The sequence below is a fragment of the Lissotriton helveticus genome, chromosome 1_1, assembly GCF_964261635.1.
Source record: "Lissotriton helveticus chromosome 1_1, aLisHel1.1, whole genome shotgun sequence".
In the NCBI taxonomy this organism is placed as follows: Eukaryota; Metazoa; Chordata; class Amphibia; order Caudata; family Salamandridae; genus Lissotriton; species Lissotriton helveticus.
In genome coordinates, this window is record NC_136057.1 from 884,825,285 (window position 1) to 884,839,901 (window position 14,617).

Sequence of the window (14,617 nt, forward strand, 5' to 3'; positions counted from 1 at the left end):
TTGATTTCTTAAACATTTTCTTAAGTTGTTAATTTTATGGGTTTATGTGTATCGGAGGCGCAACTAGAGCCAAATTACGGGGGGGGGGGCTGAGAAACCATTCCGGGGGGGGGGGGGCTGAATCTTTAAGCAATAGTCATAGTGGAGCTCCATGGGCTCTTAGAAGGGTTAAAAAACAACTATGCCTCATTAATATGCAAATGGTCTTTTAAAGACCTGTGAAGTGAGTGCTCGGTGCGGCTGTGTTGTGCCCGGGAAGCGGTCTCATCCCGGGCTGCCACACACGACGGGGGCCGGGGGGGGCTGAAGCCCTTTGAGTCCAATGGGCGTTGCGTGCCTGATGTGTATCTATATTTTGAAAATGTTAAAGAAGGTACACAATTGTCATAGATTTTTTTCTTCTTCTTCTAGGACCTATGTCAGTTGGTTAATGCTGATGCCCCATATTGGCTTGTTGGGATGACTGAAATGACCAGGACGTTTGGACTTGAATTACTTGAATCTGTCCTAAATGACTTTCCCCAAGTTTTCCTGCAGGTATTTTTTTAATAATCATATACTATTTGTAGTTTTGTTTCTATAGACCTCACTTACTTTGAGGCGCTTTGGCCTTAGGGCAGCAAATAAGGAAGAGAGCTAATCTGAGGAGAGAAAAATAAATGTTATTTCCTCATCTGGCCGGATCTGGAGAGATGGCATCGATTTATTAGCAGGACAGAGGGCCTGCGTGAAGGAATGACCAGGAATATCTAGTCAGTAGACACAAAATGAATTTATGGTATAAGATTTCACATTCTGGTAATAAAACAATAAGGCTATCATGTGGGCTCTCTGTGCCATGTATAGCACTGTTACGTAAATGTGTTCCTTTCGAGCCTATCCAAGGTGTGGCAGATCAGACACATTATCATAATTTTTCAGTTTTGTAATGAGACCGAATGCTGCACTTTAGATTGGTAATAATGTTTTTTTAGGTTTCTAAATAAAGGTATTTCTTTAGTTCACACACCATGAAACAAATTGTGATGTATTGACTATATCATGCAAACATTACAAAATCTTTCGCAACATCTTCATCTGATGGAAACAAGAGATGGCAGCAGAGTTGATTTACTAAAGGTGAGTCCTATTTTGAATCCATGGAGTTGCAAGCAAACAATTGGGTTGTTAGACTCCACTAGAAAGCTGGTTCTTCCTGCCTTGGCTTTGTAACCATTCAATTTTTAGACATCCCTTCACCCCGACACACTCCTAAATCTAAACTAAGCAGACTCTGAGAGAGAAGTGTAAAGTTGACAACCTCAAGGCAAGCAATGACATGGTCTGGTATTAAGATGGCCACAGATTTAAGGTTGAAGTTGAAGGTTTATGTTAACATAGATGAGGGAGACCAATAATCCCTGGAAACTACACAATTAGTGTATTAGTCCATTGAAAAAGGAATAGACTGTTGGGAAAATGCTTGAAGGGTTCCTGATGGAAATGATTTATAGTGGGAGAAGGCATGGCCATTATACCCCTCAATGCTGAGGGCCTGATCTAGATCTCGGTGGACGGGTTACCCCATCACAACGGTGGCAGATATCCAATTCGCTATAAATCCGATAAGACATAATGGGATTTATATTTCAGCTACCTCGATATCCCTCACCATTGTATAACCCATCCACCGAGATCTAAATTAGGCCCTTAAACAAATTCATTCCTGATATATTAAGTTCATCAGAAAATTATGTTAAAATTAATTCTATGTATCTTGCTTACCTTATCGCCCAGCAGTGGATCTAACAGTCCTCTAGCTATAGTGAAGTCATTTTCTTTCCTTTAAGGAAAGTGATAAGCCCTATGAATTCGAGTTAATGGGGTAGTACCTTGAAGAATAATGTGCTGGGGGAACTTCTAATTGCCCCCTGATATAAACAATTAGCACTGGACCAACACAGACTCCATTGTACCTGCAGATATTAATTGGTCTACAAGGATATTAAACTTTACTGTACTAAATGTCAGGAAGAGTTATAATAAAATGGAGGTGATTACTACTGTTTTTGTAATCATGACTGCTGTTAAAATGTGTTCAATGCCATTTACGGACTCTGAAACAGCTACCAGTGGATGTAAAAATATTGGAACTTTAATGAAGTCTCTACGATGTTTTATTAGTGTTTATTCAATCAGTTTTGCTCTGAAATTGCCAGTAATGGATCCAAGTTAGACGTTTTAAAAAAAGTGTCTGTCTTACTGCATGCTTCGAGGGGGTCAGGGCTACATCATTTACAATGGGATCCTGATAATACAAATAGACGTCATCTTACAAATAGGCGCCATTACTGCCAAATCTAATGATTTTAAGATCTCAGTTGGAAGATTGCACTGTGAGACAGATTTCATAATTTCACAATGGTTATGACATTCTCCTCATAAATGGTCAGTAGAGGAGGTGTTGATGCAGTGCGACAGTGATCAATTCCGAAACTTCTGACTTCTTAGTGGGAAGGCCTTCTCAAATAAACATGTCTATTCCACATAACTATAGGTTAAAAGGCTCTTGTGTCTAATAGAATTATCCATTATAGGTGAAAATCTCTGATAATGGTCTGTCTAGTGGACTAGTAGATAGAAGTTTGCTTTAATGGAATTAGTCACCTGCCAGACTATAGATGAACAGATTTTCTTCATTGAGATCTATAAAGGCTACCTAGAACTATATAGTTGTTTTGGAATTTGGCATGCAAGATGCACTTCTTTGGATTTGTTTTTCTTTGTATTATGATGTTAATTTAACTGCTCATAGATGGTTTGTATAACCCAAACATGTATTATGGTTGCACTTGTTCATAGTTGGTAAACGTTTTTTTTTCTTTTAAACTAAAATCTGCTACAGTTCAAAAAAGTAAGTAGATGATTAACGGACAAAGCTAATTTGGTCTATTAATATGCTTTTACAGGTCAGGAGTTCTCCTAACTCACTGCATAATGTTTGACTTGGTATAATTAGATTCACAGTGGCAGCCATGTCGTTTAGAAGGTTCCTTAATTGAAACAAATAGATCTTAAGAAGATTTTGAGATTCAGGTAAAAATCCCTTGTTAGGGCTCCATGGTGTTGCGGTTGCGCTCTATTTTTCTGTCTTTCTGCTTGCCACATAAAATATGTGATTGGTGCTCGGTTAATGTGGCTTTTTCCCTCATTTACTTTTAGCATAGTATTTAGGAAGCCATTAAGTGGTTACTAGTTAAAAAGGTTTAGTGTTGCCATTGCTAAGCTTATGGCTTTAATATTGGCTCTCTTACTTTGAATTTGTCCGTAGTGGGTAAAGGTTGCAGGGCCCACCCCCCTCTTGGGTTATATATGCAGATCAGTGCCATCTCTTGGAGCTGTGTCTAATCCCTGACTCATGATATCGTAAAGGATACATAAAATGAGGGTACATAAAATACTTGCTGCGTAAACAAAGAAATGCTATCCTTGCATGACAAATTCACCCAATGTTCCCCTAATTTACCCCCAATGTACCACTGTGCCATGATTTTGTCAGCCACATCAGTGTAGCCTGTATCGTCGTCAAAAGAAATGTGAATGTATCTTTCAGGTTAACTTGTAAGTTTTGCTCTATGGAGTGTGTAGGATTCCAATCTTAAATCATACAACTTGATGGCTTAATGTTTATGGTTGAGCTCTGTGGCATTGGACAAACTATGAACAATTTACATTGGTGTGATAATTGTCCACGAGCCTTAGTGTGGCTGGTTCTATGATGAAAGCGGAGTGGAATCTGAATTCATGATATTCAAGCAGCTGTTCCATGTCAACTATGGGGTTCATGATTTGCAACACATATCACCATAACTTTTCATAACCAGGGAAGTTTTGATACTGCTGGATCGAAATTGTTTTTTTGTTTGTTTTATTATTATAAAAATGATTTGGCCAATTTTTCAAGTATGGAAAGATTCCCCAAGGTAGACATTCATTTATTAAAGCCCAACAGACTGTTGTTGTTCTAAAATATTCTGATTAGGTTATACAACAAGACACCAAACATTGTCATGCAGGGGAACTTAAAGACAGCGGGGAAAACTCCACAATAGAATGGAGTATAGTGGCTGCAAATACTAATGATAATAATATTTCAGAAAATGAATAGTTTTTTAAAATAGCAATTCTTCTCCTCGTAAAATTCATATGGGAAATGTGACAGGGACTTAGATGTAAAAAGCCCCCTCTAGAAAATATAGGGTTACCTGCTAGGATATAGGGGCTATGACAGAACAAACGATACCATGAACAAACCAGGAATTAAGGCAAGTGTGGGTGGTGTGGGTTAAAGAAAGGACAAAGAAACCTCAACTGCATTCCGGAAGAGTAATAGCACCTCAGGTCACCGCCATTCTGCAGGTTCTTTCAGGAAACAGAAACCCCATTTAGGGAAGTGGCAGAAAATAAAAAACGGTCTCTGGATTATAAGCAGACAAAATTGGTTTTGTATGGAAAAAACACCTTGCCTGAATGAACTCCTGAACACTTTTTTTTTTATTTCTGCCACAGTATGGAGAGATAGTAACCTCAGAACTTTACAAGGAACTCATTTTTCCTGTATCCATGTTAGCCATTCCATGGCCCTCCTGTAGAACTGCTTGGAGTATGTGAGATAGAGTGTCTCTTGTTAATGGGTGAATTGAGGTGATTAGTATGAGAAAGAGCTTGTAGGACAGGAGTAGTCTCCACCTTCTACCTTTCTTTACTTCATTTGTCATCATCAACAAGGCCAATTATGTATAGCATCTCAATTCTGATTTCTAGAACGAGTTGGAGCATGTTTGTGATTTATAAAATGGGTCTATTTTCTTGTTTATTTTTTTAATTTTGACCATTATCTAACACTTTGTTTTCTTTTTCTGTGGTTATAGCATCAAGAATTTAGTTTCCTCCTTAAGGAAAGAGTGTGTCCATTGGTGATTAAACTGTTCTCACCAAACATAAAATTCAGACAGGGATCTACCTCCACTTCCTCGCCAGCCCCAGTCGAAAAACCCTATTTCCCGATTTGCATGCGTCTGCTGAGAGTGGTGTCTGTTCTGATCAAACAATTTTATGGCCTTTTGGTAAGATTCTTTTTTTCTCTACGAAGTTAAAGTTTGAAATGTTAACAGTTTTACACTTTATTGGTTGTGATTTAGGAACTTTATGGAAAAACACATGTATGCATCTTGTGGATAAACATATTCTTAACAATTTGCAACCTAGGTTCTAATGTACAGAGAATGTTTAAACTCATCTATGTTAAGTGACAGACATTATTAAATTAACAGTACATTCTTTATCCTTTTTTGTCATCTTTGCATATTCTAAATATGTGTTCGGGTTCAGTAATTTTAAGCCTTAAGCACCTTTTGTTACTTGTGCCAATAATAATTATATTTTAAGTAACAGTAAACACTAGTGATTTTACAAAAGAAATGCAGTTACTCAAACTATGTGACATTTGAGGGCTTCACAGGCTCCTAATCACATTGCTTGGTTGTGGTCAAGTATGGAAATACTGTGTTTAACTCATAAATAAATACTGCACAGATGGTGTTACCATAATATGTGCCTCACATTGCCCCCAAATTAACACTCCAAGGAAATGTTGGCGCTCAGTAGGAAGAAGCTCATGGTGCAATACACTGGATCTTATTTCTGTAATGTACTTACCAGCAAGCTGTGAAACCAAAACAAGCAGAATAATTATTCAAAAAGAACGTTACCTTTTAAAGCATACCCACCTCAGTAAGGGATAGATATTGAACACAATACCAACCAATAAAACCTTCGTAGACACTATAAGATGTGCCCACATAGCAGAGCCGCATATGTTGCCACCAGCAGATTCTGCCCCCATAGTGCATTTGACATGCGGTAGCCAGTCCTCCAAAGTATAATGGACCTCCAGGATCCACTTCACATAAACCCGAATGTGTGTCAGGAGAACCCCAAAAAATGGTTTGCCTTAATAGCAACTATATTGTGAGCAATGTGTTAAAATATCAAACTAAACATAAACGTAATTAAAAGGAAAGCAGAATCATGTACTTTAAAAGTGGCACTTTCCAGAGAATTTTTAGATTGAATTTCTGATCCCAGGGGTGGCTGCATGGTTGAAGAATTGGTAATAGCAATTAACTGAAAAATGTAATGTACACCACTGTTGGTTACGAATGAGACAGTCTGATAACTGGATCCTTTGTAACATGTACATTTAAATAAATGTGGTTCACTTGGGACGGTGATCCCGTAATCCCATAATTTTATGTTATGTATTACTTTGAGACATGGACGCTTCGAGAATCTTACTTCTTCCAGCCAAGGAAGCATCTTTGAAGTAGGAGCATTGCAAATTTACTGTCTAAGCTCAACTGATGTTGCCCTTTCCCCACTTGTTTTCTGGGCAGAAACGTGCAAACTAGGATTAAAATCAATGAGGCCATATACTCTAGCTCCAGCTTGACAATGGTAGTTTTTATGCCTCGCTATCAAGTGTAAGTATGTATCTAAGCTTTCTGCATAGTATAACAGCAGCTCCTCACCCCCTGGGAAGCCGCAGCCCCCTGAAGTTCAAAACTCTACAGTTCTTAGTACAAACACTGTGGTGAGGTATTCTAGAAATGCCTCCTGTGGTCTCTCCTGTGGGCGAAAATTCTAAAGTAATATTTCTGGCTTTAATTGGAATTAAGGAGATGCAATTTAAGTGTTAGCATTGTGTTTGGTGAAAGGCCTAATTTTGCCTGAGTGGGCCTCCGCAGTATTTTTTTTTCTTATTGTGTAGCACCGCTGCCTGAATTTCAATAGTGCTTTGTTTTTCTCTTTCTATGACTGTGCACAGGGAGCCTCAGATATGATCTTCACTAATGTACTAAATATACAAAATTTGAATAGCTTAACAGCCTTGTTTCTCTTTTGTTCTGTAAAATTTATAAAAATGCATTATTTTGTGTTCCTCCTTCTCCTTCTTTAGACATGAGGCGTCGCTTTAGGATCGCCCTTATCTGCATATAGCGCAGTATTTGTCTCCAGATAGGTCATACTTTCCTTGAAATTCTTCAAAGATCAGGCATTACTGTTCCTTTCTTAGGTCTCTGAGTTTTGAGGTACCCAGTAAGTCCCATTACCGATGTCCTGCCACCCCACACAGTTCTGTCAGAGCAGTGGACTCCCAAAGTGGCTTCTTGATAGTCCACTTGTTTTCCCAGCCCATCTTACGCAGTGCCCGCTTTCATATCCGGACCACAACCGCTTTGGGCTCTGGAAGGTGCCTGACCCGTTTTGGCCTGTGCAACCACCACTCGTAACCCCTCAGGCCCATTGCCTGTCAGTCTGTCAAATGGGACGGTTACATTTGGTCTGCGAAGGACATTGATTAACCACTAGACAGGGATGCGCCTCCACTTCCTTGCCAGCGGCAGTCGAAAAACCCCATTTCCCGATTTGCATGCGTCTGCCGATTCGTGATTCCCCCGTCCATTTGTTGCCTATTCAGAGTGGAGAGTGCTATACAAAGAGTAACACTGTTCCATAGCAAGGGTCTCAGTTCTGCCTCCATTGACCGAAAGAAGTGGTCAGGGATCTCGAATTATGCATTTTGCCTGACCTAGAGGAACTTGGGAAGGTAGATCGTTTTAAATAGTGCCGCTCTACCCAGTAGTGAGAGGGGTAGGCGGTGCCAGTGTTTCACAAGCACCACGAAAATTTGCCAGATTCCAGCCTAGGTTTCTCGCATGAAATTCATTTTGTCACATAGGTACCCAGATTGGTTAACTCGGCCTCCTCTTACATCAGTGGACAAGACCACCCAGCATGTGACCGCCAGGCTTTGAGGAGGTATGTTATAGATTTCCCTCAGTTGATCCTAATGCCTGAACAGGAGCTGAGGACCCGAAGAATCTTTAGAATTTGTGGAAGAGGTCATCCTAGTCTGCCAGATAAAGCAAAATATTGTCGGCGTAGAGAGAAATAAAGTTTGCCCTGCCTCTGTCCCATCAAAGTCCTCTTAGCAGTGCACCCCCTGACACAGTTCGCCTACGGCTCCATAGCCACCACAAATAGCAGGGACGATAGGAGGTAGCCTTGTCGGGTACCCCTGCCTAAATCTAACTCCTAGAGAGTCCCATAGACTCTAACCCTTGCTGTTGGATTACGGTAGAGTAGGCGCAGCGAATCCAGCAATGAGGGCTCAAAACCCATCTTCTCCTGGAAGATCATAAAGTAGAGCCATTCCAGAATGCTTGCTCAGCGTTCAGCACCAGCATTACAGCCAGTTCCATTACCATGTGTCTACGAGTCATGCAGCCAGATGGAACATTAACGTTAAAGTTTACATTTATTTTCCATCATTTATTTTCCATATTTGCCTGTTAGCACAAAAATATCGAGCAGTGATATATGCAAAATTATTAGACATACTTCAAATGTTTTGTTATGACATCTGTCTAGTTTCAGCTCTCTACAAATGTTTTGGGTGTGTCATGAGCCATAGTTTTTTTACCTTCACTTTTATAATTTCACATATCTGTGTAAAACAGTAGTCTGAGCACTATTAACTGTAAATTTTGTTGATAACTCATTTATCGCTCTATTTATAAATAGAGGCTGATAAAGCTGCTGATTGCAATCTTTTGTGTAAGTCGCTGTCGGCAGCAATATCGCACTCACTGCATACTATGTGCTTGTTGGCTCTGTTGAATAAACTGGGGTTAAATGAGAAGAGGATCCAGTTTATGCTTTTCCCTCAATTTTGGGGGCGATGATGGAATAGTCGGTATTTTTTCTTTATGAGCATTGGAAAAAATTTGAAGTATTGGAAATCAAGATTTGCACGTGTGCTCCACGCGCCTGGAGAGATTTTAAATTAATTCCTAATGCCAATCCTCTGTTTGTTTCTAGTATTTTCCTGCAACACAAAATGTGGGAGAAGTCTTGTGAATATATGCCAAATGTGCCGCCGAAAAAAATCCAGTGATGCAAAATCCAAGGCCACTGTTCAAGGCAATGGCAAATATCTCCTTGCCACTCAAAACACCAGTTTCCCAGTCATTGTTTCTTTTCTTTTTCAGACCATTGTAACCTGTATATTTAACTCTGAAATTCTCAGCATGACTCAGTCTTTAGTGAAAGCCTAATGCTGAGAACACACTGTCACGTTCAGTTGAAGTCATTTGGTCCCCGTGTTTGAATAACTTAGCTCATTTACTTGAGGCATAGTAACCTGCCCCTCAATGTCATGAAGACCTGCAATCAGAAGAAACTTTGCAGTGTGCTGGTTTTAAAGAGGCAAAGTTAAAGTCTGTTACATTTAAAAAAATCTTTTTTCTTCCCTTTTAGGTAACAGAGTGTGAGATCTTTCTGTCGCTGCTAGTAAAATTTCTTGATGCAGATAAACCCCAGTGGCTGAGAGCTGTGGCAGTTGAATCAATACACCGACTTTGTGTACAGCCACAGCTACTGAGGTAGGAAGACAATTATAACTTTTATTTCAAAGAAGATACTAAGGAGATAAAAAATAAAGTACTAGAGTTGTAAAGCCACATTTTTACTCAAATGATTTTGAACATAGGGCCAGATGTACGTTTTACTGGTTGCAAAATAAAGGCAACCCTTCCCTTTTGCTAATGCAGTACCACTAGCTGAGAAATTGGTGTGTATTGTATTTATGTGACCTAAATGGATTCTTTTGTTGTGTAAATAGTACAATGCATATATACATGTTTTGTCTGTTACTATATAATTAAATTAGCAATTTGTCATACCTAAGCACAGAATACTGTCTTTCTATATATGAGGATTACTCTCCTCTTCCCCCTTGCCTCAATGATAGTATTTCAGAAGGATTGGAAGCCCTCTTTAACTGTTTGTTATGGTCTTCAAGGCTTTACGCATGTTTCCTACAATGAAGATGATAATGAGGCAGGTCTCTTGCTCGTCTCTCACTACTCTGATGCTGGCGTGCATCTTGACCTTCAAAATGCCTTTTGCTTTGACATTTAGAGGAAAGTGTCTCATTTCCAGTGGTAGTACACAGTAGGGTGTGCGTGTGTGTGCGTGTGTGTGTGTTAGTTAGTTAGTTATACTTGCCAACAGTGAAAAATAACGCTAACATTGTCCTGCCTGGACTGTCAACTTTAGAGCCCATACTGCAGTTTAATGAAGCTCTGATTGGATCTCTTATCAGACACTGGAAATACTCAACCCTGTCAGTGAGTACCACATTGCATGATGGCATAGGTGATGCAACCTTCCTGATGCAGCGCTTCACTTCGTAGAGCCTTATTGTTCAGACTGTAACAAGCAAAGTCAATCTGAATTCTTTCCCCACTGCACCACCTGGCAGAGAGTCAAAGAAAAGAGAAACTGTAGGCAAAATAGTCTTTACTTAAGATGGTCTTGACCTCTGATCATTAATTGCTGTGTGTATCTTTGGTTGCTACACTCGCACCTTTGGGACGCACTGAGTGAGATTTTGCCATCTCTGTCAAAGATTTTCAGTTCTTCAATTTGGATGATCAAGATAGTGCTAAATATATTTTGCATCCTACCTGTAGTGTATGGATTGTGTTACCCAGGTTATGGGCATCAGTGTTGATAATCAACTTCATGCTTGAATGCTTGCTACTGAATATTCCAGGAATGTTTAAACTTCACTCATGGGCATGCCCTTTAATAGGGCAAAGCTGTTTTGTGAGAAATACAATTTGATGCGACAACAGTTTAAGAATCGCAGGGCTACAACTCGTTCTTGGAGTTGTTTCCCCTCTCTTGCCAATTCCACCAATAATATTGGAAGTTTAAAGATTTTCAAGGGGCCTTTGTCTCTAGAGGCAACTCTCACAGCCTTTCCAGCCCTCAGTCCTCCTGGCACTGCTGCCACCAAGTCTCTTTTTTTTCTCCTCCAACAGCAATTTGATACCAGAAGGGGGGCAGGGTCCCATCGCATTCCCACTGGCATTACATTATTTCAGACTAATGTTTCTTTTTTTGGGGGGGTGGAAGTTTTATATAGTGCAAATTAGACCCAAAGGTATCAGAGCACCAGGTGCGTTACAAACAGACACTTACATTTTTGTTAGGCACAGGGATATTAAGCGATTTGCCCAGAAACACAGGGTGTTAAGCATCGCTGCCGAGACTCAAGCCCGGTTCCTCAGCTCCGAGGTCGACCACTCTAGCCGTTATGAGTCCTTTAGATTGTTCAGCTTGGTTCCACCCTCCATTTCTTGGTTATTCCTTTCCATGTTCTTCCAGTTTTTGCCTATACTTGGCAGATAATGTTGATATTCTTTCATGATGTGTGCTGATGTTGCTAGTCAAGGAGGCAATAAAATTGAACCCCAATGTAGAGAGGGGTTTGGGCCGTTACCTCTGGTTCTCTTTGTCCTATATCGGGACAGAGAGTTGAGGCCGATTTTAAATCACAGGCTCTTGAATATTGTCCTAAAAATTGAGTGATAACGCCAGCCCAGGTCTTTTTAGTATTAAATCTGTTTTTATTGACAGAATACAAAGCAGAGAAATCAGAATTAGGTCGCCTACAACCCAGCGGGCCAGCTAGCTGTCATCTGGTTGTACTAGCAAGGCAATGATGAAATTAGGGTCTCTCAAGGTTAAACACAGCAAGCCACCTACAACCCAACAGGGCCGGCTGCGTCCAAATGGGGGAATAGTAACAGATTGGTTGTGCTGTGGGCGAATATTCATACCAGTTTAAAAAACTAGAGGTCAGAGGCGATAGAATGTCGACTTACCGAAATCGGTAGACTTTGAATAGTATTCCGTATTTAAACACTGAACGGAACAAAAAGAATAATGTAAAAACAATAAAGAAAACTAACATAACCCCATCCCTCCCCCACCCTTCTCCTCAGTGAGGAACAAAGGAAGGATGTGTGTCAGCCTGTGCACCCTGGATGTTTTACAGTCCCACTGCGTCAGGAGGAAATAGGGGACCGGTGAAACGCACTCTTATGGGGTGACAACGGTGTCATCCGGAACTAATTTCAGGATACAGAGATATTGTGGGCACGTCAATGCTTGGAATTCAGTGGATGGAATAGCTATTAAAGGGACCCAGGTTTTGGCATATTCTTTACTCTTCCCCGCTGCTGCAATGGAAAGCTTCTCCATCCCTAGGAGATTCCAGAGCTGGTGTAACCAGTGTGTGTGATCCAGTATCTTGTCCGATTTCCACCGTGCTAGTATTACCCTGTGTGCAGCGTTCAATGCAAGCCCCATCTGCCACCCCCTAGGCGAGGGTTACCGCATTAGGGAGGCCTTGGAGAGTGTAAGCAGGGGAATGGAGGTGTTGAAGGCCAGATCAATGTCATCCAGTATCTTTTCCCAATATCGAGTTACTTTTGGGCAATGCCTGAGTAGGTGGAGAAGTGTCCCGGGGCTACCGCATCCCCGCCAGCAGAGGCCATCCCATTGGGATTGCCATTTAGATAGTCGATCGGGGGTGTAATACCAGTATGTCGCAATCTTGAAAGCTGTTTCAGTATGGGCTGAGGAGTACGTAGTGTGGTGTGCCTGATAGAAAACATCCTCCCACTCCTTGTCAGACAACGTGTGCCCTAATTCCGTCTCTCAACGTTTCTAACCTGCAGTGCGAGCCCTTGGGGTGGCTATGGTAAGGAAGGAGTATATTTCAGAGATAAGACCTTAATCATAATTTTTGCCAATTATCCATTTATCAAACTGCCTCATCGGTCGAAAAGCTAGTGAATGTGTCTCAGCCCACAGAGATCAAGTGTATCCACTGGTAGTGCAAATAAAAATCGGTGGCGGGAAGATTATAGTCTCATTGTAGTTCCTTAAAGGGGATAAGGCCTTGAAGGTCAAATAAGTGCCCGAGGCGTTTACAGCTCCCTTCCAGCCAACGTGCTGCAGACTTGTTGTCCATCCCCAGTGGGAAGGCGGGGTTCGAGAAAAGCGGGGTCAAGGGAGAAGGGAATGTAGATAAGTTGGCCCTTTGAGAGACCCTGTCCCACGCAAGCATTGTGGGATGCTTGACTGGTCAGGAATAGAGCCCCAAGGCGCGTGCCGGTTTCGGCAGCCAGGCGCCTTGCCAGATGTGATGGCCAGCTACTGTGTGATGCATGAAGACCCAATATTTCTCTGTCATGGGACGATTCCACTCCACCAAATAACGTAGAAGCGAGTCATGGAAGTATCGAGTGATGTTAGGAAAGGCTAGACCCCCGTCCTTATTATCCTTCTTAGGCTGTTGAAGCTGGGGTTTTTTGTAATCGTGGTGAGATCAGGCCTGTGGTGGGGGTTCTAGTGGCAATGTTTGGAACTAATGTAAGGCACGCGGTAATACGTTCATTCTAACCGAGGATAGTCCCCCAAACTACGTCCGGGGTAAGCAACGCCATCAGTTTATGTCTGTGCGGATCCGTGATATTAGAGTAGAGAAGTTCATCTCTGCTGTTTCCGCAAGGCTTTTGTGGAGGACCAGCCAGAGGTATATAATTCCCTCCGACACCCAGTCAAAGGAAAAGCGATTCTGGAGAGCCTCCACTGTTGGCTGGATAGCGATAAGATTATGTACTTGAGATTTCTGCATATTGATTTTAAAGCCAGAAAACTGACTGAAGGTCTAAAGGTCATTCACAATAGCCGACAGAGAGGACAGGGGGTGTGCAACCGAAAAGATAATGATTCAGAAAAGGGGGTGGTGATGAACCGAGTGTCTGAATTAAGCAGACCACTCTTACCCAGTCCAAAGATCAGGGCTTGATCCATCACCGTTATTTATCTCACTGCCCCATCCCAGCTCAGAACCTGGCTATATGCAAATTAGTCTGTCCCTGGCCCAGTGCATCATGGGAACAGGGCAGACCAAACTACCAAGCCAATTCTTCACCAGAAAGGAGACAAGCTACCGGGGACCGGTTTCTGGCATTTCAGCCTCTTCGGCCCGGCTTGCTTGAATCCTGATGGAGCAGTGAGAAAGGGACTCATGTCTGAGTATACCCTGCCACACCTATAGTGGCCAAAAACGATTCAGATTCAGCATACAGCCAGGTTCTGAAACTGGGATGGTGCAATGAGCTAAAAAACGGTGTTGGATCTAGCCCTGATCTCTTGACTGGGTGAGAGTACTCTGCTTAATTCAGAGACTCTGTCCATCACCACCCCTTGTTGTAAATAACCGAAAAGATAATGTCATCCGCGTATAAGCTAATCTAAACCAAATGGGATGCCTCGCACCAAGGGGTTGTCTTGAAGTCGCTGTGCAGAGACTCCATATATAGGGCGAAAAGCAGGGGGGAAAGGGGACATCCCTGTCTCGTTCCCGCCTTACCTCAAAGTGATCAGAGAGCATACCATTGACTCGGACAGCCGGCTAAGGGGTGCTGTAGATGCTCGCGATCCAACTTCGGAACCGGGTTCCCAGCCCGAAGCGCTCGAGAGTAGCGAAGAGGTACAGTCAATGCACACAATCAAAAGCCTTCTCTGCCTCAATCGCTAGTAGAAGGGCTTCCTCTTTGGGCCGCTGCACCTTATCGATTAGGTGACAGATGTGTTTGGAATTGTCTCCACATTGTCATCCTGGGTTGAAACCGGATTGATCCGGATCAAC

At 41.8% G+C, this 14,617-nt stretch overlaps 1 protein-coding gene across 2 annotated transcripts in view; it reads left to right on the forward strand.

The window, feature by feature from the left end:
* The window catches only part of MON2 (MON2 regulator of endosome-to-Golgi trafficking), a 1,009,595-nt gene that overhangs the window by 365,399 nt on the left and 629,579 nt on the right, over positions 1 to 14,617 (forward strand). For both annotated transcript variants that reach the window (XM_078675668.1, XM_078675659.1), the window contains exons 7-9: positions 412 to 537; positions 4,911 to 5,105; positions 9,361 to 9,485. In XM_078675668.1, the coding sequence (XP_078531794.1) occupies positions 412 to 537; positions 4,911 to 5,105; positions 9,361 to 9,485 (446 nt within the window). The remainder of the gene's footprint in view (positions 1 to 411; positions 538 to 4,910; positions 5,106 to 9,360; positions 9,486 to 14,617) is intronic.